General features: G+C 43.5%; 1 protein-coding gene across 1 annotated transcript; it reads right to left on the bottom strand.

Annotated features, from left to right (window-relative positions):
- Positions 1-7,306: 7,306 nt before the first annotated feature.
- On the bottom strand, positions 7,307-21,428 carry cdc34a (cell division cycle 34 homolog a). Its single transcript, XM_084548777.1, has 5 exons — positions 20,887-21,428; positions 11,916-12,002; positions 11,663-11,760; positions 10,234-10,368; positions 7,307-10,112 (listed from the first exon to the last, which is right to left on the bottom strand). Exons 1-5 carry the CDS (start codon positions 21,067-21,069, stop codon positions 9,890-9,892), a joined length of 726 nt encoding a protein of 241 aa, XP_084404903.1. The 5' UTR covers positions 21,070-21,428; the 3' UTR covers positions 7,307-9,889.
- Between the last annotated feature and the right edge of the window lie 161 nt (positions 21,429-21,589).

The following is a 21,589-nucleotide window of genomic DNA, read 5'->3' as shown; positions in this document are numbered from 1 at the left end:
CAATGCACTGTGGAGCATATGCACCTGTGTGCTGCATGATCCAATTCAGTCTGCAGACAGAACCTTTTCATTATTCCTCTTCCCTTGTTTTTGTCTGTCTGTCTGTCTGTCTTCGGGTTTAAACCAACTGACTGGTTTCCCTGGAAACTTTGCTATGGCAACAAATACATTTGTCTAAAATAGGATGGGCCCCACTGACTTCATTGATCTGCAGGACAAAAAAGCACTTTATTTGTCCAAATTGCCTGGTTTTGAGTCAAGTGCTGTGTAACCCGTGGACTGAGAGGGGTGCGGTCAGTGCTCTATCGGAGATCAGTCACATAAAGCCAGGAAAAGCACTGCATTGACTTGGCAGGGAGGAACATTAGCAGTTTTTCAGCTGCTGGGAATATCTCTTGACAGGGACAAACAGCTTTGCAACAAGTGATTACCCTTCGTAGAGTATACTGTGAATAGTCCTGGAATAGGTGTCAGCCCTGCCTGTCTCAGCCTCACTCAAGACAGAAAACAAGCTTAACTCTTGTGGATTGTGTTGCCCTTTTTGTCACAGCTAAAGATCGAATCGCCTTTACAGTAAATGAGCAGCTGGGTTTAACTTCAATTATCAGATTGGGGCTCAGTTTGCAGGATTAATGGGGATATATTAGCAGAAATGGAATATAAAAGCCACAATTACGTTTTCATTGCCTGTAGCTATAAATCACTTTGTTTTCATCAGCTTAGCTTTAATATCTAAACAGGGAGCAGGTCCCCTTCCACAAAGCCTGCCATGTTTGTACAGTAGCACAGAGCAGACACACACTGAATAAAACATGCTAAAATTTCTAAATATATATAAAAAATAAACGTGTCATTTTACATTATAATCAACCTGATGACCACCGTAGGGTCTCCTTTATGCCTGGAAAGGGAGGGGGCATTCATTTGGTTGCAACCTGCAACATCACCACTAGATGTCACTAATTTCCACACACTGGTCCTTTAATGTATCTCAAGTAACGTTAACCAGGTTTACCATCAGTTTACTGACTTAGCACGCTAATATTTACAGAATAGTTGAGGATGTTGAGCATGACATTAGTTCAGTATCAATATTAGAACTTACAATGAAACTCCCTAAAAGTTATGGGATCAAATATATTTAAATACGCCCTGATGCAGACATCGACATCCAAGCCAAATCTTGTGCAAGCACATTAAATATTTCGTCCTCAAATATTAAACTAATGGTGCTGACATGGCTGGAAATCCACTTTAGTACTTTGCACTACTTACACAACATACTGTCTGTATTCATTTTTTCACATACTTAGTATTAGCATCCCAAATCTTATCAAATCTGTGTCATCAGGAGTGTGTGGGTTCTGTAGGGTGGACTCTTCTGGACTCGGGCAGCATAAACTGAGTCCAGATCAAATTTGACTGACTGTGGCCTGGCTCTGTGTAGGTCTTTTTTATTCAAATGTTTCTAAATGCCTTTAGTCACCTTTTCTACCTGGGCCCTTCACACTTTAAACCAGCATAAAAGCAGTCATGTGAAATAAACAAAACTTTTCAAACATTACAAACTTGTATTTGTGGGGAAACTCTTATATCACAATGAAGGAATATTTGAAAGTTAAGTTTGTAGCAATGTACCATAGAAATATGAACATACATTCAAATGTCTGGATACATGCCCTGAAATAAAATATCTATAATATATAAGGAGCTTGTGAGTATACAGTCCATGTCTGTTTAAGCCTGTGTGTGAACATGTGCTTCCAGAGAGGAAGATAACGTTGTCACGTACCCGGACGTCTGTCATCTGAAGCCGGCAGTCAGAGCTTTCAGCACCCCACAGACACTCAACATGTTCCACTCTTTAAGCAAAACAAGAGACAGACTGACCAGACTTGTCAGTTTAGTAACTGTACAACATTATTTCCTTGTATTTGACAAAGAGTTATTGTTCTTTTACTCACAAGGTTCCAAGAAATAGGGAGTGTAAGTTGACATCTTCTGTTTTAGTTTGGTCTAAACTAAAAATAACATTGATATTAAACTGAAAAGTATATCGGCGGATACGAACATTGTATGTCTCTGAGATGTCCTTCCTATTTTGACTCAGCTTATAATGAATATGAAAATAGGTATTTAATTAATCAGTCTGCGTATGGTAACCAAAAGTATATTAAAAAAAAATATTCACAAAACAATGCTGGAGAAAAGAAGCTGAAACCAATAAGTGTTTTAATCATATTGTTAAGCTATTTAAATTATTAAACGGAAATTTCATCAACTACATTTTTTAACATTAGTTTACAAATAATAATAATTAAAAAAAACTGAAAAATGCAGCACAAATCCTATGAAATGAAACAGTATATTAACATTAAAGCCACATACTTGACTGGAAAATACTTGAATGTCACATCGCTCCGTGCACAACTCCTGACTCGCACTGTTAACAGCTCCTTCTACAAAATAATGAGATCAATACAAAATCTTCTGAGAAAAGGTTAATGTGTCTGTTCTGCTCTCATTAAGGGGCCGGACCCTACACTCTGTCTCCCCGAAGCTGTTACAGACCTGAGAGAGCGCCTCCTCATTGAATCATACAGATCTGAGTCAATGTGCTTCTCTGCGTGTACAAACCGATGTCAGCTGCACACAGGTGGCGAGTGGTGCAATGGCATGTGGGGTTAAAATTAAATTTAAAAAAAAAAAAAAAAATCACTATAAGGACAAAGGTTTCAACAATGTGACGCAGACTCTTCCCCGCTGGCTTCTTCTTCTAAGAAAGGCGCCGCACAAAAGGTGAGCAGGAGGTCCAGCGTACCATCAGGTGTGCTCACTTGCTTCCTTTGTGTACGTGCGCGTTTATTCTTATGTTATGTATGGTCAGTGATAAAAAAAATAAATAAAACGAGGCCTGACACGTCATAAGGTCCATTTATACCTCAGTCCGTCCTTATTGTTGCCATCCATCTTTCTTCTTTCCTGCTAACCCTTCCCACAACTTCTGTTGCCGTGGAGACATCTCATACGCTGACATATGGATCAATCCCCCCCCCCCGGCTCTCTACCCCCCCCCCCCCACTCATCTCACATTTCTTCACCTCTCCGGTCTGTTACAGTTCACCCAGCTCGCTCCTTCCTAGGTGCCGTCCAGCTTTCGACAGGTCGCAGAGGTCCCTGACTCAGTTGCCTTCCTGTCACTGGGAGCCTGCAGATTGCCGCCAAGCTGACAGTTGCAAGCGGAGGGACGAAGCAGCACATGGTCACAGAGTTGATACCACAGAGAGAGGAGGACCCAGGTTGTAACATCTGGCTCCGATCCAGCAGCCGGCTTTACGGGCTGCAGTTAAAGCGGCAGCGCGATATCCTTTCAGACAAAGAACACTGTGCAAAGTATGAAGGAAACCACAGAGGGAGAAGACATTCTGTAAATGCCAGAACCATTTGTGTGTGTCTTGGTTTTTCTAGTCCACTGAACTGGCACTTGGATTGCACACACGCAGGGCAAAAGGTCAGACTTGTCGCCATAGGAAACGAATTTGATGGATTCCACAGCGAAGATGGGTTGATTGGATCGCACAGGAGCTTGGGAGAATTGATAAAAGGATGAAACATAAACATGAAAGAGTGATCTAAGGAACAGTGGACACAGGAGAGAACATCTCCTGTGTGCACTCAAAGCTGGCCTCAAACACCAGCATATGGTATACTGATCTACATTTATTCCACCAGCATATCAGATGGATGTTTTTCATTACCAAGTGTCAACTTCACAACAACTTCACACTGCATATAGGGGCTGCATATAAAGGCTCAGCATGTGTGCTGTGTATACATTTCTATATTACAGGAGGACAGCAACCCCAACAAAGACATGAGAAACATTATGTTGATTGGAGAATCACAGAGTTCAGAAAACAAGAGACACTTTAGTAGATAATTGAAAATACAAATTACAAATTATATTTATGCGAGTTGTTTTTATACTCTCTACTCTGCTGAATTTGTGGCTGCTCTGGTTTAACCCGACCACTGGCAAAGAAAACAGGCAGTTGCTGCCATCTAGAGGCATAAAGCAGAATTAAACTGAATGAATTCATGAAGGGAAAATGCCTGGCCAAAAAAAATGTCGCCACCAAAAACAAAAAAATGCTTGATGCATGCCAATGATTTGACCCTTCTCAAACAGACTAACGTCTTTTCCACGACCACAGGATGTGTCTTTAGACATGGTTGTTTAAGAAATGAGAAGCTACTCATTGCATCAGTTGGGGTTAAATAACTTGTTACCAGCTGAAAGATAATCACCCATGCAGTAATTATCCAATAGGAGGCTTGTACCTATTTGCTTAGTTAAATCCAGGTGGTGACTTTTTTTTTTTTTTTTTTTGGCCAGGCAGTGGTGAAGACACACAAATCTCATCGCATACCCTCCTCATTCAGTTTGAACACACCAAACCATGAAAGAAAACCTATGCAGGCTTAAAAAGTTCCTGACGATTATTTGTTAGGTCAAACAATTAATAGGACTGTATTTTACCCTGAGGGCAGACATATCACATATCACAGCTAATTTGTCTCAGAAACTAAACGTTATCGTGCTCATTATTCATACTTGTTCCTGAATACACCTGCTAAAAAATAATATCTGGGACCCATTTATACTGTTTTGAAAATGGCCATTAACCAGGATTTACCACAAATAACTGTCTACAAATGAAACTAACCCTTCTTTTCCATCTCCTGTAAAGCTTCACAGACAGAGACAGTGTCTCTCATGCATCTAACAAACATCTCATTTTGTTTGTATCAGTGATTTGGTTTTGGTTCTACCCACTGACTGTCTTATGTTTTCCCTTTTCTTAGATAAAAGAACATGTTCACCAGCGGCCGAGGGCACTCTCACCAGTGTAAGGGAAAGAACATCTCATGTTCCCGGCCTTCACGGCAGACATCTTGACATTTTGCAGCAGGGAAAGGCACAGGTGTTTTAATGATGGCTGCATTCCACCTGCTTTTGTGCGTTCTGCCTCACTGTCATGGGAAACTTGATGGGATGGAGACTTGGTTAATACACCTGTGCTGCTGTCCCTGCTACTATGACAGGTCAAGATGTCTGCCATTGAAAATGTTCTATTCAATGCAATGTTTTAAATTCATTTGACATTTTCAAAAGCTTCTTTTTGCTGCATTTTGTTGATGTCGTTTCTTCAGTCATTGTGCTAGGATTATGTTATGTTTGTTAACCAAACACACACTTGTCCCCAGTTTAGGATACAATTGGATATACACTATATTGACAAAAGTATTCACTCACCCATCCAAATAACTGAATTCAGGCCAGGAGCTGGGCTTGGCCCCTTAGTTCCAGTGAAAGGAACTTTGAATGCTTCAGCATAACAAGAGATTTTGGACAAGTCCATGCTCCCAACTTTGTCGGAGCAGTTTGGGGATGGCCCCTTCCTGTTCCAACATGACTGAGCACCAGTGCACAAAGCAAGGTCCATTAAGACATGGATGAGCGAGTTTGGTGTTGAAGAACTTGACTGTCCTGACCTCAACCCGATAGAACACCTTTGGGATGAATTAGAGCAAAGACTGCGAGCCCATAAACACACTCCTAAACCTTGTAGAAAGCCTTCCCAGAAGAGTTGAAGCTCTTGTAGCTGCAAAGGGCAGGCCGACGTCATATTAAACCCTATGGATTAAGAATGGGATGTCACTTAAGTTCATATGCGTGTAAAGGCAGATACGTGAATACTTTTGGCAATACAGTGCACCGTTCATCACACCTGAATCTCTTTCTCTTAACAGAAAATTAACCGCTACAATTCACTCATCAGCGATAACACATGGCCACCTGCCAAACATTGGACAGATCTTATCTGCAAAAATAGCCCTGACCCATTGAGGAACAGACTGTGAAGGTGTGCTGTGGTATCTGATCTCCAATTTCTATCGAGCCCTGAGACGATAAGGTAGATGTAGAGACGGTTCTTTTGGATAAGAAGTTGCTAATAAAAAAAAGATTATGTTGTCTAGTTGAAATGAAAGTGGAGGTAAGCAGATATGAGGAAATTACTCCAGGAAAGGTATAAAAGGTATAAGTCTGGGTTGTATCTTTATCCTAAATAAAAGCTGAAACAAAGGCAAGTGGACATGTTAAAGGCCAGAAACTCTGGACTCGAGGTATAAACCGGGGTGAGACCTTTTGGGGACAGATGTTACAGGGACTGTGTTTTGGCTGGTAAGTGGTGTCCACGTCCACCTCCCCTGTGCAAAGAGGGATTTTCCAATTTTCACAGATGGCTTTGTTCACTCCTCTATCAAACCGTGTCTTCTTCTCTGGCTCAAATGTTTCATCAAAAGTGTGCCACTCGTCCTGCAGGTGTAGGTGGCCAGCTGAGCCATAATGCAGTTGCTGTAGATCCTAATCAGTGTGAGTTTCATGTGGGCATCATCCACATAAGTTCTCAATAAAAAAAACTAAACTCCCCACCAGTCATTTAAAGTTACTTGGCGAGTGGGGAAACGTCTTCACAGACCTTGTGTCTTTAATTAAACCCCCTCTTGTCTGGTAAACAGCCAAATCTACGAGACTTTTTACGCTGAGAAACATTGAGAAAAGCAGATGGTGAAGACAGAACTAGAAAGTGCCCATCACATTTGCTTGATAAAACACCCAAAGAACTGTTTAATCATTACCAATCATAAATTCAAGCTTTTAAAATCATTTGTGCAGTCCTGTTTCATGTGATGCATTAAAGCTTAACGTCATTTGTGCCATTTTTGAAGAAAATGCAGCAGAGAAATGATTTGCATTAATTTCATGCAAAGCAGAGCTAACTTAGTGGAGACCAGTCTTACCTCTGTTCCCTCCGAGAGTCATCGTTCCTGGAGTGCAGAAGGAAACAGAAGACAAGAAAAAACAAACAAACAAAAAAGAAAACATGTCCATTTAGAACAAGTTTTTCCTTGAACTCTGCACTTCAACAGATAAAACATAGAAAGCATCAGGAAATCCTTTAAAGTCTCCACCACCCCGAGTCTCGCAGGGTGACTGCAGTGTACAGATCTCATCTCATGCTTTCCTCACACCGTTAAAATGTTTTTTTAAAAAAAACATAAGGTGAAAAAGGAAGGACACAAGTCTTACCTCTCAGAGCAAACCCTGAGTCCCATTCAAATGTCATTCACTCATCCCATGTCTGTAAGAGAACAGAGAATGCAAAAACCAATGAGACCTCTGAATCTCAGCAACAGAGCAAATAAACTACCAATAAAAGCACAAGTGAAAACCAACCGATATCTAATAAAGAGCTTTATTTCAGATTTTAAATAGATTTACAAACCATAAGAAAAAAGAAAATATAAACAAGGAAAAAAAAACATCAAGTGATCGTCAAAATATCCACATGTGCATATCAAGGTAGAGATTGTAAACAGTCCTTTGAAGCCGAAAAGCGAGACTCCCCAGGGTCAGGTTCACTCAGTTGAAAAATGTTTTGTTTGTTTGTTGGTTGTTGTTGTTGTTGTTTTTTTCTTTTTTCCTGAGGTTCTTGTTGTTTTGCTGGGTTTTTTCCCCTCAGTGATGCTGCCACCAATCAGAGCTCAGAGAACTGATGGGGGGAGGAGACGATAAAACAGTAGTCTGATAAAAAGATGAAATCCCATTCTTCCAAAACATTAAAACATAGAAGGGGGAGGATCATTCAGAGGTCATGTAATAGATATCAGTCAGTTACTCAGTATTGATAAGTCGCTGTGGACCAGTCGGAGCTAATTAATATTTACTGTGTGGTGTAACGTCAATTTCTTTACAACTTTTCTGGTGTTTTAGTTTTGTGTAACTGGTTGGTACACTTATTTGTTAATCCGTGAACCCAGGGCTTTTAACAATCAATATTCTTAATACATATAAGATAGAAAGCTTCGCAGCTCACACCACATTTTGGAAAGGAAAATCTTACATCAAAACAGTAAAGAAGCCCGGAAAAAAAAAAACCCCTCAGCCCATTCACAATGCAACAGTTTTAGATAAAATTGAGGACCTTTTTCCTTGGACATAATCCCAACCCTTATAGCAGATCTAAAACCACAAACACGTCATAACAGCATGCTAGTGAAGAACCACATTCTCCTGTTCATGCTCAAAGATAAACCCTATCCCAGTACCTTCCCACTTTGCGCTTCTTCTCCACACTTTCCAGCACATCTCATGAACGATCGGCGAAATATTCACACACACAACGGAAACATGGTTACAGCAATGTTGAGGATTTCATTGCAAAATACTGTTGGATGGTGGTCACGTGTGCTACAGAGCACTCCAGGCAGTTAGGATAGGGTCATTTTCATTGTTCCGAGTCACTCACGCCGCTACTTGATCTCCAGGTAGCAGGGTTCATTGATTCAGGTGAGTCAAGATGGCTGCAGCTCAGTTGAGGGTCTCAAAAAAACAAAAAACAAAAAGAAGAAGCCTGTACACACAGCCACCAGTAGGGGGCGAGCTCTGTGAAGGCTTGAGTACAACGCAACTCTTCTGCTCTGGAGACTTGTGCTACTCTGAATATGAACCGAAAGCCTCAGACAAAATCAAATACAGACACAACTACACATGCCCACCTCTAACCAAGGACGCAGTCACTCACAGATACATAGCTGGCTTGTGAAACTCAAGCTTGAGTTCAGGTCAGACTGTTGCAAGGCTCAGCTTTACTGCCACATTAAAGCACTGCATATTAAGTAAGTTCAAGCACTGACTGCATAGGTATTTTTTTTTTCGAATACAGTACATTGGATTTCATGAGCAGCAGTGGGCTCAGCTAGCTGTTTCTTAATGCATCCAGGCCACTAGTAGCACGTGCTTGTACGATGAAGGCTGTGTGGCAGTCGCTAGAGGACGTCTGTGGGATTCTGGTCTACATTCCATTCTTTAGTTCAGCTGTTGGATCTTACCTTTCTCACTCACACCCGAGTCAAATCTGACAGGTGCTGCCATAAATAGGTTAAAACTTGTTCCATCAGCAGGGTGCAGCTTGCCCAGTGTTTCCACCTGAGACGTGAAGGTGGAAGTGGAACTGTGAGCCTAAATCTCTCCCTCTGCCACCTTCGTTTGTCTGGCTGGTAGGGGTTTGCCTCGACCGGGTGGCCCTGTGTGAGTCATTCATATTTGGATTATCAGGAAGTGAGGGAAGGCACAAGGGAGTGTGAACGTTTTTTTTAAGAAACGGATAACTTCCCTGTTTGGAGCAGCACAAGCCCTGGGGCTTAAAAGGTCAGAGGTGAAGCATGGCAGGGCCAACTAACTGGAGGTCACACACATGGCTCAGAGGTGGAAATGACTCAGCTTTCTGAAACACACACACAGTATGCCAGTTTTCCTAAATTAGCTTCCTTTGCAAGCGCGCTTCCTTGTCTTCCTTCGATCTGATCTGACGTGTGACGTTTCATTCCTGCCTGCTGATGAAGTCAAGAAAATACTTGACCTTTCTTGATCTAAAGTTCTTCCAAAGAAACTTGGCTGTCACATACACGAGGAAGTCAAAACTCAAACTTTAAATTATCCTGCTGCGTGTGTGTGTAACCTCTACTCAGACGACAAATGGAAAAATAAAAAACAAACAAAAGCAACTCTGTAGCTTCTTTTCTTCAATGCAACAAGTGTGCATACTGTGACTGCACATGTGAACAGGGGGTCCGTGCTAAATGAGGACTCGAGGGGAAGGGAGGAGGGGAAAGGAATTAAAGTTCAGTCCATGACAGAAGAGGGAGGCAAGTGTGTGTGCGTGTGTGTGTGTGTGTGTGTGTGTGTAGGAGGGGTGAGAACTAGTCGGTGGTCGGGGAGAGGAGGTGGTGGTGGTGGTGGTGGTGGTGGTGGTGGGCGAGGTCAGGAGTCCTCTGTGCCCGAGTCATCCTCGTCATAGCAACAGTCTTCGTTGTCGTCCTCGTCGTCGTCCTCCAGCTCCTCGTCGTCGTAGTAGTCATCATATAAGAGGTTTGAGCCGTCGTCTGTGGGTGGGACTTGGGTGCGGACACAGTATTCATCCAACGTAATGGGGACCTTCACACCGTCCCGATCAGCGTCAGCTTTGGTAGCCAGCACCTGTTTTCTGTGAGAAGAACAGAAGATAGAAAATACATAAAAAGCTGGAAGTCTGTGTCTGTGCTCTACCGACAAGCTCACGTTTAAAATATGAAGAGTGCTTGTTTGTGCGTTTATCCGCTCTGTACCTGATGATCTCGATGTATTCTCTGTCTTTGCCCTTGCTGTCTCTCCACTTGCGGTACATGACGGATGCGTCCACATTGGCTGGGGAGAATGTGTTGGGTTCGTTCAGCAGCGAGATCACACTGAGCAAGATGGTCCTGAGGGAAAGAGGAGGGGAGATTAAAATAGAGGCAAGCAATACAGGATGAGGAGAAGCGAATGGAGAGAGAGGGAAGCAAAGATGGAGGTAAGATGAGACAGGAGACATTGAGAGTGTAGGACAAAGAGGTCTACGCATGGACAAAGGGACAGAAGGTGGAAGGGAGGTGAACATTAGGGTCACCAGTACAAATCAGGATGAGGATGAACTCCTTCGTACTTGAGAGAATTGAGCAGCAGGACTGACCAAGAGATTGATCATCATACAGAGGGAGAGTGTTGTACAGTACATGCTGTCCCTTGCAAGTTTTACAAGCCCTGTCCTCTTGAGGGTTTTTTTTTTTTTTTTCATCTGTTGCTGCCGTCGTTATCAGCTCGAGGGCTACAGAGGCCCCATTATTGAGGCCACACTTTTATTCAGCTATGGGAGATTCTGTCTAAGCTAAGGAGACAGACAGGCAGACAGAGAGACAGACAGAGAGACAGAGTGAGAGAATGGGAAAGCAGGAGGGGTGGAATAATTCAATCTGTGTCAAGTAACTATCTGAAATAAAGGAGTATGAATTATGCATCATGTTTGCAAGACTGCTCTGTTTAAACTGCAGCAAGTTGGCTGCCAGTTGAGAAAAGGGCCCCAAACAAACAATTGTCTTGTTTTCGTAGTATGTGATCTCCCACCAGCTCTCTCAACAGCACTTCTCTTCCCCTGGGCCGAAATGTGGGACTGTTTTTGTTTTTGTGATAATCAGCTCGAGGGCTACAGAGGGCCCATTATTGTGGACACACTTATATCCAGCTATCAGTTTGTGTGTGTGTGTGTGTGCGCATAACGCATAAAAGGGAAAGCTAAGGAGAGGGAGGGGGAGAGAGAGAGGTGGGGGGGGGTGGAAAGCTGCAGAGGTTGGATATAAGAAGGTCCCGATATAACACGATGATCCCAAACACACCAGGTTTTGCTGGAAAGTCAGTCACCAGTCCAAAAACGAGAATGTAATCTAAAAATATCTGTTGAGCTGCATAAAACCTTGCAGGTTATGTTAAGCTGTTTGCTTCTTTTGACTGGTGGAAGCCGTGGGGAAAATGGAGACAGTGGAAAGTCTGAAGTCATGTGCACACTCAGGAGCAAAGCATCAATGGAGAGTAAACAGACCAGTCAAAGATTTATTTTGTTTTGTTTCAGCTCGTTGTCAGGTCAAAATACTGATATATGGACGATGACAAAAGGGGAAAAATATATATTATTTTACAACGTGACAGATTGTTTGACAGATTATTCAAGGACCTGACACGTACCTGACGTTCTGCGTGGGGTTCCACCTCTCTGAAGGCAGCTCACCGCTCTGTGGGTCATCCACTGGTGGGTGCAGGATAGAGATACACACATCCCCATTCTAGAGACACGAGAGAATACAACACAATGTTCAGACAAAGTTACTACGGTGAGTCAGACCTGGTCCTAAACAGGCTTCTAAAAATATTTCAATACACAAGTTCCTCCTCACACATATCACATGAACATTCACGCATTTATTTTGGTCAGAATTACCTCATAGATGTTGGGGTGCCACATCTTGGTGAGGAAGCGGAAAGCAGGTGGAGAGTACGGATAGTCGACGGGAAACTTGATCCGAGCCTGAGGACGGAGAGAAGACGCATATTAACGACACGGCAGGAAGTTTACGACCGCACCTCCTAACTCTACCAAGAACCATTTCCAGACCAACAGAGAAAAGATGATTTCTTGAGTCACACTTAGGCAGATGCATTTAATTAAAGCCCACTCTTTCTGTCATTTCTTCACAGTGTGTAGTGGATCTTCACGTAGCTTAAACTGCTAAGCTGGCGGGCACGGTACAATGCTGCAGTGGAAACACACACAAACATGCGCCTGTATGGTTATTCATGGGTTTCATCAGGTCCCTTTCCACAGGTGTTTTAATCAAGCACCATGCAGTCTACATTCATAATCTAGGTGCTTGATTTTAAACACCTGTGGAAAGGGACCTGGTGAAACCCATGAATATACGCTGGACGACGCACACACAGCTTACTCCAACTATAACCACTGCAATTAAAATGCTTAACCCCAACATCTGCCCCAACTTAAACCTGATTCTCAGTCTAAAGGGCAATGTAGCGACAAGAGACCATCTAAAGTCAATGGCTGTGGTGATTAACAGGACGCAAGGTGAGAGTTTTTGCAAGAATTTAGCGTAAAGTAACAACATCGAAGGCTGTGGTTTCTATCAACCAAATTCTCCGTGCTGATGGTGGGTGGACCCAGCTAGAGCAGCACTGATGTTACTTCCTTTTCTACTAGACAGCGGTGACAGCAAGAAGACCGAGCTCAGTCTGTGCACCAGCAACATTTGGGGTTTCAAATGTACACAATACTTAGAAACCAGAGTTTGAACCAACTAGTGACCAGCTACAAAACAAAGGGTGCTGAACAAGTGTTCCCCGTTAACAGTCCTGTTGAGTAGAAGCCAAACTCTCAAGGTCTACAGCTCAAACCGATCCCCACAAAGACAACCACACAAGTACACACATGAAGAGAGAGACAGCTTCACTCCGAGAGCTTCCTTACCTACTGAATGAAGCCCTCCACAATAAACACTTATCAGCTTCAACAGTGATTGAAAGAAAACCTATAAATAGAAGCTGTAGAGTCACTGCAGACCCTACTGAGGTGGCTGAACATGGAGGAACTAATGACGGTGTAATGTAATATGGTGTGGAGGAAGGGAGGGATGGAAGCTTTGCAGTGCGTTCAGCTGCAGAGTGTGTGTGTGTGTGTGTGTGTGGAGCTTTCAGACACACCGGTGGCTGCAGGGGAGGGTGCTAGCATAAAGACATTGTGTTTGTCCTCTCCAGCTGTCACTGCAACCAAGACAATCCACCACTCACACCCGTGCTCTGCTGTTATACGTCCTCGCACACTGAAAACCACACCCACACCCGTTGCATTGTGTAAATCCTGCATGTGGAGGACCCCTCCTCGTTTTCCACAAGGCGTGCCATGGGAGAGAGCGCACACACACACACCGACTGGACTGATTACACACACACGCACATCACTCACAGCATGAAACCTTCTGCTGATCCCCCTGTCAAACACAAACACACACACACACACGCACTTGCTCGCATTTGCTGATTCGGCATGGTCAGCTGGTCCTCGCCACGGTGAACCCACGAGCGGGAGGGAGGTGGTGGAGGGTGTAGAGGGCCTTCTCTTGGAATAAAGGAGGCTGGGCTCTATACAATATCATAAGCTTTAAGCCCTCTTTGACTTAAACCGAGCGCATGCGACCCGAAACATCAACGCTGAGAACATTAAACACACAACCCACTAATAGTCACGTGATCTGTTGTCGTGTGAATTCCACATCTGTCGTATAAATGAATCCAGATCTGCCATCAACCAAACCTGCTCTCGCCATAAACCCGAGCAGAAGGGAAACACTGACACAACACTGGGAAACCAGGGGAAAAACTAAATCCCTGGAATGACCGTCGCTGCCAGAAAAGCTGGCAACGCGTCAGAGTGCAGGGTTCAGGCCGATGGTGAACATATTACAGGCTGGCAACGGTGCAACACACAGCAGCCAGCCAGGTGGGGTTGGGGAGGCCAAGCAGCGGCGAGGGCTTGGTTTTGCCGTCATAGCAATTTGAAGATTGAAGATTTTGGCCCCTAGATCTGCCCTTCCTTCCACATCATGTCCACAGACTTGTTAAATGTCTGTTTTAATTCACAGCGCCCTGCTTTCTATAGAGGGCAATAAATGAGATGAACTTCTAACATTTGCCAGAGAGTGCGTATCATGTAACCAAACTAGCGCTCATGAGCAGCCGTTCATCCTTGCTTTCAGAGAACATCTGGCCCAAGACGAAAGAGCATGAAAGTGTTTCAACACGTCCAGTGGGTAAAGTGGTTTCAGTCCGTTTGTTCTGGTGGACAATCAGACAAAAGTCTTCAACAAGCTTCGCAAAGCTCTGTATGTCTTTACTTCACAGGACAGGTCATGGATTAAAAGACGTCTAACGCCCAAAATCTGAAAGCACCATCTAATTTCACCACTCCTTTTGCTCTTTGTCCAACAACTTTCATCCAAATCTATTCCCAATTATTAACAATAACTGAGAAATTATGGCTGGGAAAAAAAAAAGGAAAACTTTCTGAAATCAACCTTCATTTCAAAGATCTGATAATGATTCATAAAATCATTGCATTTGCATTTCCTGCACCTCCTCGTTAGAAATCTCGCTGAAACCTTGCGAGACTCATTTCGCATGAGCAGTTGAGCAAGACTGCGTAACGAGATTAGTCCACATGTGAGAGAGATCCGAAACGTGGCCGAAAGCTACGACGCTGAAACCCCCCGTGACCCCAGAGAGCTGAGGAGGGGCAGCGTTTTGGATTCAAAAAGTATTGAGACAGAAAAGAGCTGGACAAAAGCAAGATGCTCCAACTAGAGGTCAAATATTATGTAAATATCACGAATGTATGAAACCAGTGACGCCATCAGATTTGCAAAAATTCAAGTTGTGAATCGGAATCGAATCAATTCAGGACATTTGTAGTGATATCCTAGCCTGGCTCCGCCTGCCTACCTACTTCCGCTGATTTACATTCCCTACAGTACTCCGTCTGGAATAGCTTGATCCGCTTACGTTTACTCCGGCCAACTGGTTGGCGAACCAATCAGCGAACAGAGGGCGGGTCTGAGAGCGATTACGTTTCAGTTGCGCGCCGAGTTTGAAATGTTTACACGACGAACATTTGCGACAGAGCCGTGTCGACCGAAGCGGCGTTGTTGTCCAAAACTAATCCTAATTTTGCAAGTTGACTGAAGGTATTCAGCTCTTTGTCCTTACTGTCGAATATTTGTTTGGAATGACCCATTACACCATGGACGCGAAGGTTTGATGCACATAATCGACATAAGTCATTAACAGCCATCGTGACTCTTGCTATTCCAATTTCGCGTCCTGAATTGTAACGGGGGATGGTAGAGGAGCGATTTGTTTACTTGTTGCGTTCTTGAAAGCCGAAGTACGAGGCAGCAGAGCCCGAAGGCTCCGGCGCATAACATACGTCATTACCAAACGTTAGTGATTGGTTAAAGGAACTCCGATGATTTTAAACCTCAAACTGTGCCCTCCCACCAGGAAATAAACGTTTGCCAATGGATCTAGGCCAGACTCTATGCGAAGTCAGAGAGTCTGGTATCCAGGCTAGTGATATCCAGCCCTACAAGAGATTATAAAACACTTTGTCCAACTGTGGAAGGTTAACCGGAGCTGCCCAACACAATGGTGATAAAACTGGTGAAAAACTTCTCCCATATTTAATTTTTAGCCTATTGCCGGGAACCTGCTTTAATACGTATCATAAAACAGCTTCATTCATCACAATGTTGTCACTAAAGCAGGAAGGTGGACAAACGCATTAAGGGTGAGCATGAGCACTGATCCTCACGAGAAGGTAAGAGCACGATTTCACAATACAGCTGACCAGACGGCCTCAAACCGTTCTCCTGTGGTAACCCTGTTTCATATTTCAGTAGCAGCCCCCAACAGCAATTTTAAAAAGCAGGAGGAGCACCGAGGCCGTTGACCACTCACAAAAATGTGGATGGAGAGATGGACGGAGGACGGAGGAGGGAGAGGATGAATGAATCGGGTAAATGAGTGGGACAGAGTTGGTCGGCTCATTTGCTCTGGAGCAGTGAGCAGCTTGTTTTACTAGCTCATTAGCATCAAGCTGACAGAAGATGAGAAACAGAAGAAGGAGAAGGTTGAACCAGTGGAGTCTTAGAAGACCAGCATATTTCTTTTTTTGAGTTTCTTGTATACGGTAAGTATTTGACCCTCAATCTCTCTCTCCATCTCTTCAGCTCAAACACGATCTCTGGCCGCCACAAAGTGCTAGCCTTAGTGCGTTTGTAGCAACGTGCAGCTGCTGGCTTGCACGTCATTCGTCATAATAAGTGAATTGAGCATAGAATTAACTGCATCTGTGGTCAAAAGGTGATTCTCTCTGAAAACCTGAGCAGCAGATATGAAGTGCAGCCAATCTCCTGCCAAGCATGATGCCAAAAAACCTCTTCTGAGAGACTTCTCTCGTTACAGTGAACACAGAATGCAGGATTACTTTCCTCTTTCTATGAAAACGGCTCTTGGATTGTGACCTAAAAAGCTGCCTTGAAGAGAGAGCACATGCCCACCCTGTAGAAAATGACAGCAAGGCGAAGTAAACCAGGTCAATGCAATGACCCTGAACAGAACAAATCATTCTGTTCTCCCCGAGCACCTCTTGTCTCTACGGACCTTGTCCTCACGCGCACATCCCCACACCAGACGTACACACTTACTTGGAGAGATCCTTGTGTGGAGGAAATGCCACAGCCTACAGCACACACACAGGTGGGCCTTGATAATCACGTTAATAACGTTGCCTCATTCTCTTGGCTCGCCCACCAACCACCAGGAGGACACGGAGGAGAAAGAGAAGGATCAAAAACTGAGTCATGTCTCTAACCCGATTCTCAGGTGATTGCACCACATGGACACTTCAAACAAACAGCCCACAGAGCCGCGTCTCAGAGGTTTGATTGCCACACTAGTAGCCAAAACAGGAAAAGGGAAAACAACACTCTGCCAGGGCTTCAGGGGACGGTCATAACAGCCTAGTTGGGCCTCGCATTCACTAGGATCTGCTTTCAAAGGGGTGCCACAGCAAGGAAGGGCTCTGCCGGCTCTTGATCTGGTCGTTTCAGTATTCCCTCTTTTTTTTTTTTCCTCTGGCCTGCTCTGGTTTCTCTAAGACACAGCCAGAGGGGGAAACATGATTCCGGCAGCTCAGCGAGGCCCGGCCCAGCCCCTGTGCAGCCGGGTTGGGTCCTCTTGCCTGTACCCTCCCCTCCCCTCCACTGCAACTGCAAGACTAACACAGAGCCTGTATAAAAATTTGCATAAAACCCAAGAAGGAGGGAAGGCAGGCACAAATACAGAGTCAGCTTCTTAACAGAACAGTGTGTGTGTCGACTGGTTGTCAAAAGCTAAAATAGATCGACGGGGCCCAGGCTGAAACCTAGAGGCAGCACCCCTCTCTCACACCGGCTGTGAAAACGTGGTCCGTCAGTTAACTTGCCGAGGATATGCACGGTATTTTATTTCATTGTCTGTGTTGCATAAACTGCGCTTCACATTACAACTTCATGCAACAAATACGACACAGCTGTCCATCCAAAGTCCTTCCACAGCAGTGCAGGCCGCCGTCACTAAACACACAGCGTAATTCCTGCTGTACGTCAACACGAGAACTCTCTCCGCGAAGCACAACACATGACCTCAGGACTGTGGATGTATAGTCCTGACAGAAAAACATAGCAGCAGGAGGAGTTCATATCTTGCAAACGTGAACTGACAGGCTCTGGGGGTCACAGAGAAAGCAAGGCCACAGTTCACCCGGTCGAGTTCATGGACGAAGCACAAGACGTTATGGACGTCCTTGTTGTTTATTAGCAGAGATTAGCTAATTAGAGAAAAGTGGTGCTTGGTGTAGTTATTCCACCGTACAATAACAGCAATATATCCACTAAATACACTGATTAAAAAAAGCAGAAACACACAAATGGCATGAATACTGAGAAACTAAAGATTATTGTCGGTGTCGCTAGTGTTTATGGAGTTTTGTATAGAATTAATTCACACAAGAGCAGCAGGAACAACCTAATCTCAGCGTCAAACACACTAATAGAAGTACATTTGTACACTTTAGCCTATTAGTTGCATCTGTTGGGGTAGGGACACTTGCTGGGTCTATGTGGAGAGAACAGAAATTACTTATGGCTTATTGAGGAGTGACTTGATCTGAACTGGGGTTACAACACAACAGTTCTTGATTACATTGTTATGAGCAGAAAATTTGACTGTGATTCACTATTATTCTTCCATGTTGATTATTTTAATTTTAGATAATTCTGTGACAAACTGTGAAAGCAGTTTCTTGACTGTCAAATCCATGAAGGGACTGACTGGAGATCCAGGGCTCCACAGCAAATTAATTTATGAGAGTACCCAAATAATAAAAAAAATCTAACTATATTGTAGCAAGGGATTACGGTTCTAATAGTTGTCTTCATGTGAAATGTTAAATGCTGACAAGTAAGCCATTAGAGCTGTAGAGTGTTGTCAGCTGGAGCGTGTCACTTCAGGCACAAAGACAAATGTAGAGGTACACGTAAAAAAATACACAATAAAATGTCCACAGCAACGTTTTCATATTAAAGACAGACTAATTTATATTCAATAACACCAATGTAAGATGTTGTTGAAACGATTTAAGTCTCTATTTCCGTAGCCAACTCAGCTGCTCTGCTTCCCCACACATGTCCCCGAGACTATAGCCGGCTATGGAACGAACGGGACCCCTGCCAGTAATCACCAGACACTCAGAGCCTGGAACGACACTTCACATGACAAAGCAGAAGACCTACGCAGCGTGGAAATGAAATGAAATGAATGAATATCACCACCAGGGAGCACATGGAAAACCCACAGGTCAAAGGTCAGTGTTTGTGGAGATAAAGTACGCACTGTGGATTTAGGGCTGTTATCAGTCTCATATGAATAACATTTTAATATCTTTCAGTCCAGCGTGAGCCTGAAGCCATGACGACATGACAAGTTCATCACGGTGTGACTCTTCGAATACAACACCCATGTGACGATAATAGCTGACTCAGCCAGGGTTTTTTTTTTTACATGTGACGTCTGCATGCGTCTTGTTTCAGGTGAATAGGGAGCTGCAACAGTCATAGATGCTTGTTTGTTTAGGCAAGGTGGTCAAAAAGGTGTGTGGTTTTTCCTTCTTTTTTTTGTTGGAATATGAAAACTGGTTGGATGGAAACCCGGCACAGAACAATGAGTCACAACCATGCGGTGGATTTCACAGGCAGGCTGTGCATTCCTGGCCCGACAAAGGAATCCTGAACACAGCACCCACACGGATACTCGTGAAATCTACGGTAGCACTGGTCGGGGTCCTTTGCTTGCGTTCGTGGGCTTGAAAAACTGTACAGTGAAAATGAACATACGCCTGAACATAACGGGAATTATAAAAACACCCTATAGCTCAACTTGTGGTATACAAACAGGATACAATGCAAGATTTAGATTCATGAGTCCACGAAAACAAGCTGTTCCGGTTGTTATTTTTGCTCACTACTACTTTAAATCTTATTTTATGGCCTTGACCTATATACTTGTTGTTTTTTTTTTTCCTTCCCCCCAGACAGGGCCTATTATGTCAGTAAAGTTTCATTATCTTTTATTTGATAGTCAAGTTTGAATCTGAGCTACTGAGGTTTCTCAGACTTTGCCAGACAAAGCAATTAATCAAAGTGCTCTACGGGATGAATAACCACATGAGCACAGCACTTCAAAAACAATCCCCCCCTCCTAGTGTTTTGCAACATCTAAAAGTTGATGTATCTAGGTTAGAGACTAAACAATAGTTGGCCGTCTGCTATGACAACAAATGCAAGACTCCTCTATATTTGCACTGTAGGTGTGTAGCTTCTAAAGTGAGTCAGATACTGTAGGGCAAGAACAGCACTGACAATCAGCAATTAGCAGGTCAAGGGCCGGAGCTTTAGTAAAATTTACAATGAGGTCTACAGTAAAAAAATTGGGAAGTTATTAAGTTGCAGGAGGTTGCGGAAACTTGTCAGCCCCCATTTGGAAAGCAAAAATAGTCATAAACAGGAACAACCCATCTGTGAAAGTAACCAGCTTTGCTCTCAAGGGAGGAAGTACGAGAGAAAACAAATTAACAAGATCATGGGGGTTTACTGAAACTGACAAGCCAAGAACTGGGTCCATCTACATTTAAAAAAAAAGCAGAGCTAGCATGCATTTATGGATCGGCTCCCTTTTGAGTATAATTCTGAATATACAAACAAAAACGCCTATTCAGCACGGCGGGCTGTTGATGTGTAATGACGAGCACAAAAGGAAATGATTGAATTAGTTAGCTAGATGATGAGCTTGTCTGTTCAGAGTGGTGCTAGTAGAGAGGGAGTCGTGCTAACAACCTTTTGTTTCGTGTTAACATTAAAGTAACTCTGTCAAAGGCGGTCATGCGCTGGCTGACACTGCGAGGGGCCTCAATGTATGAGCATTATAAAGAAAAATACGCCATAGCTTTAAAAAAAAAAAAAGAAAAAGAAAGTGTCGGTTTTTACTAGCTTGTAACACTGAGACTGGTTAAATTCAGACTAAGTATTTAAAGTTGAACAAAGAGCTGTAGCTGAGCAACGTTAAACAGGGAACAACTGCCAATTAGCCAAGTTAACGTTGTTAACTGTCACACACTGTTGTTGAAAACGGTTACACGAAGGCTGAGGCTAACCGCTGCTCTGCCTTTTACGAGTAAATTACTGAAATGTAGGCTAAACTAACCAGCTAAAGAACAATAGGTCGACTGCTAGCTAACATTAGCCACTCACCTTAAAATAACCACCCTCGTAGTGTGTGTTAGGGGGTCCGAATATCGCTACTTCCCAGTTGTACATGTCCGACTCGTCCACCAAAGTTATTTTGAATCCTTCCACCGGCTCGTCTTGGAGACTTTTCATCTCCAGCATTAGTGCTTTTTGGGAACTGGCTACATGATGTCCATGCTGAGCCATATTCCACAACGATTTGTGTAAATATATATGTCGGCAAACCCACCACAGCTGAGACTGCGAAGGACAAAGCTAGCTTCGGCACAAACAACAGCTTTCAGCGGACGAACGGAGCCCTTCGCACAGGAACGCGTTAACGTTGGTTTCCGTTTGTCTGGTTCCAAAACAGGATCTCAAATCTGGGCTTTATTTAGTCAGAGCTGGTGCGCCTTCCTCTGTTGTTGTGAGCAATCCCGGGGAGCCCCAGTTATTAACCATCATGTAAACCCACTGTTATCAAGAAAAGCCTTAATTTTTCTATATTTCCGGTTACAACCTTCGAAATAGAGGTCCGGCTTATCTGTGTGAACTCTCATTTTCATCCCATATTCAACAGCTCCTAAACTTTACGGTATATTTATTTAATTGTTTCTAGTGCTTTATTCACTGTAATTGAGGCAGTTTTTTCTTTTTTGTCCGTTAGCTCTGAACTAACCGCATATATTGACCGTTTGATCCAACTGCAGCCTCCTACCCCAGTTAA

Source organism: Chelon labrosus (assembly GCF_963514085.1).
Source record: "Chelon labrosus genome assembly, chromosome: 7".
Classification (NCBI taxonomy): Eukaryota; Metazoa; Chordata; class Actinopteri; order Mugiliformes; family Mugilidae; genus Chelon; species Chelon labrosus.
This window is presented reverse-complemented; position numbering and strand designations above follow the sequence as displayed.

What these genes read in the sequence shown, in the direction of transcription:
- cdc34a (XM_084548777.1), bottom strand. Translation starts at nt 21,069, where the DNA reads ATGGCTCAGCATGGACATCATGTAGCCAGTTCCCAAAAAGCACTAATG. An exon ending in GGCACCCCAACATCTATGAG is followed by an intron (nt 11,761 to 11,915) that starts GTAATTCTGACC and finishes TCGTGTCTCTAG; the next exon opens with AATGGGGATGTGTGTATCTC. An exon ending in GAATACATCGAGATCATCAG is followed by an intron (nt 10,113 to 10,233) that starts GTACAGAGCGGA and finishes TTCTTCTCACAG; the next exon opens with AAAACAGGTGCTGGCTACCA.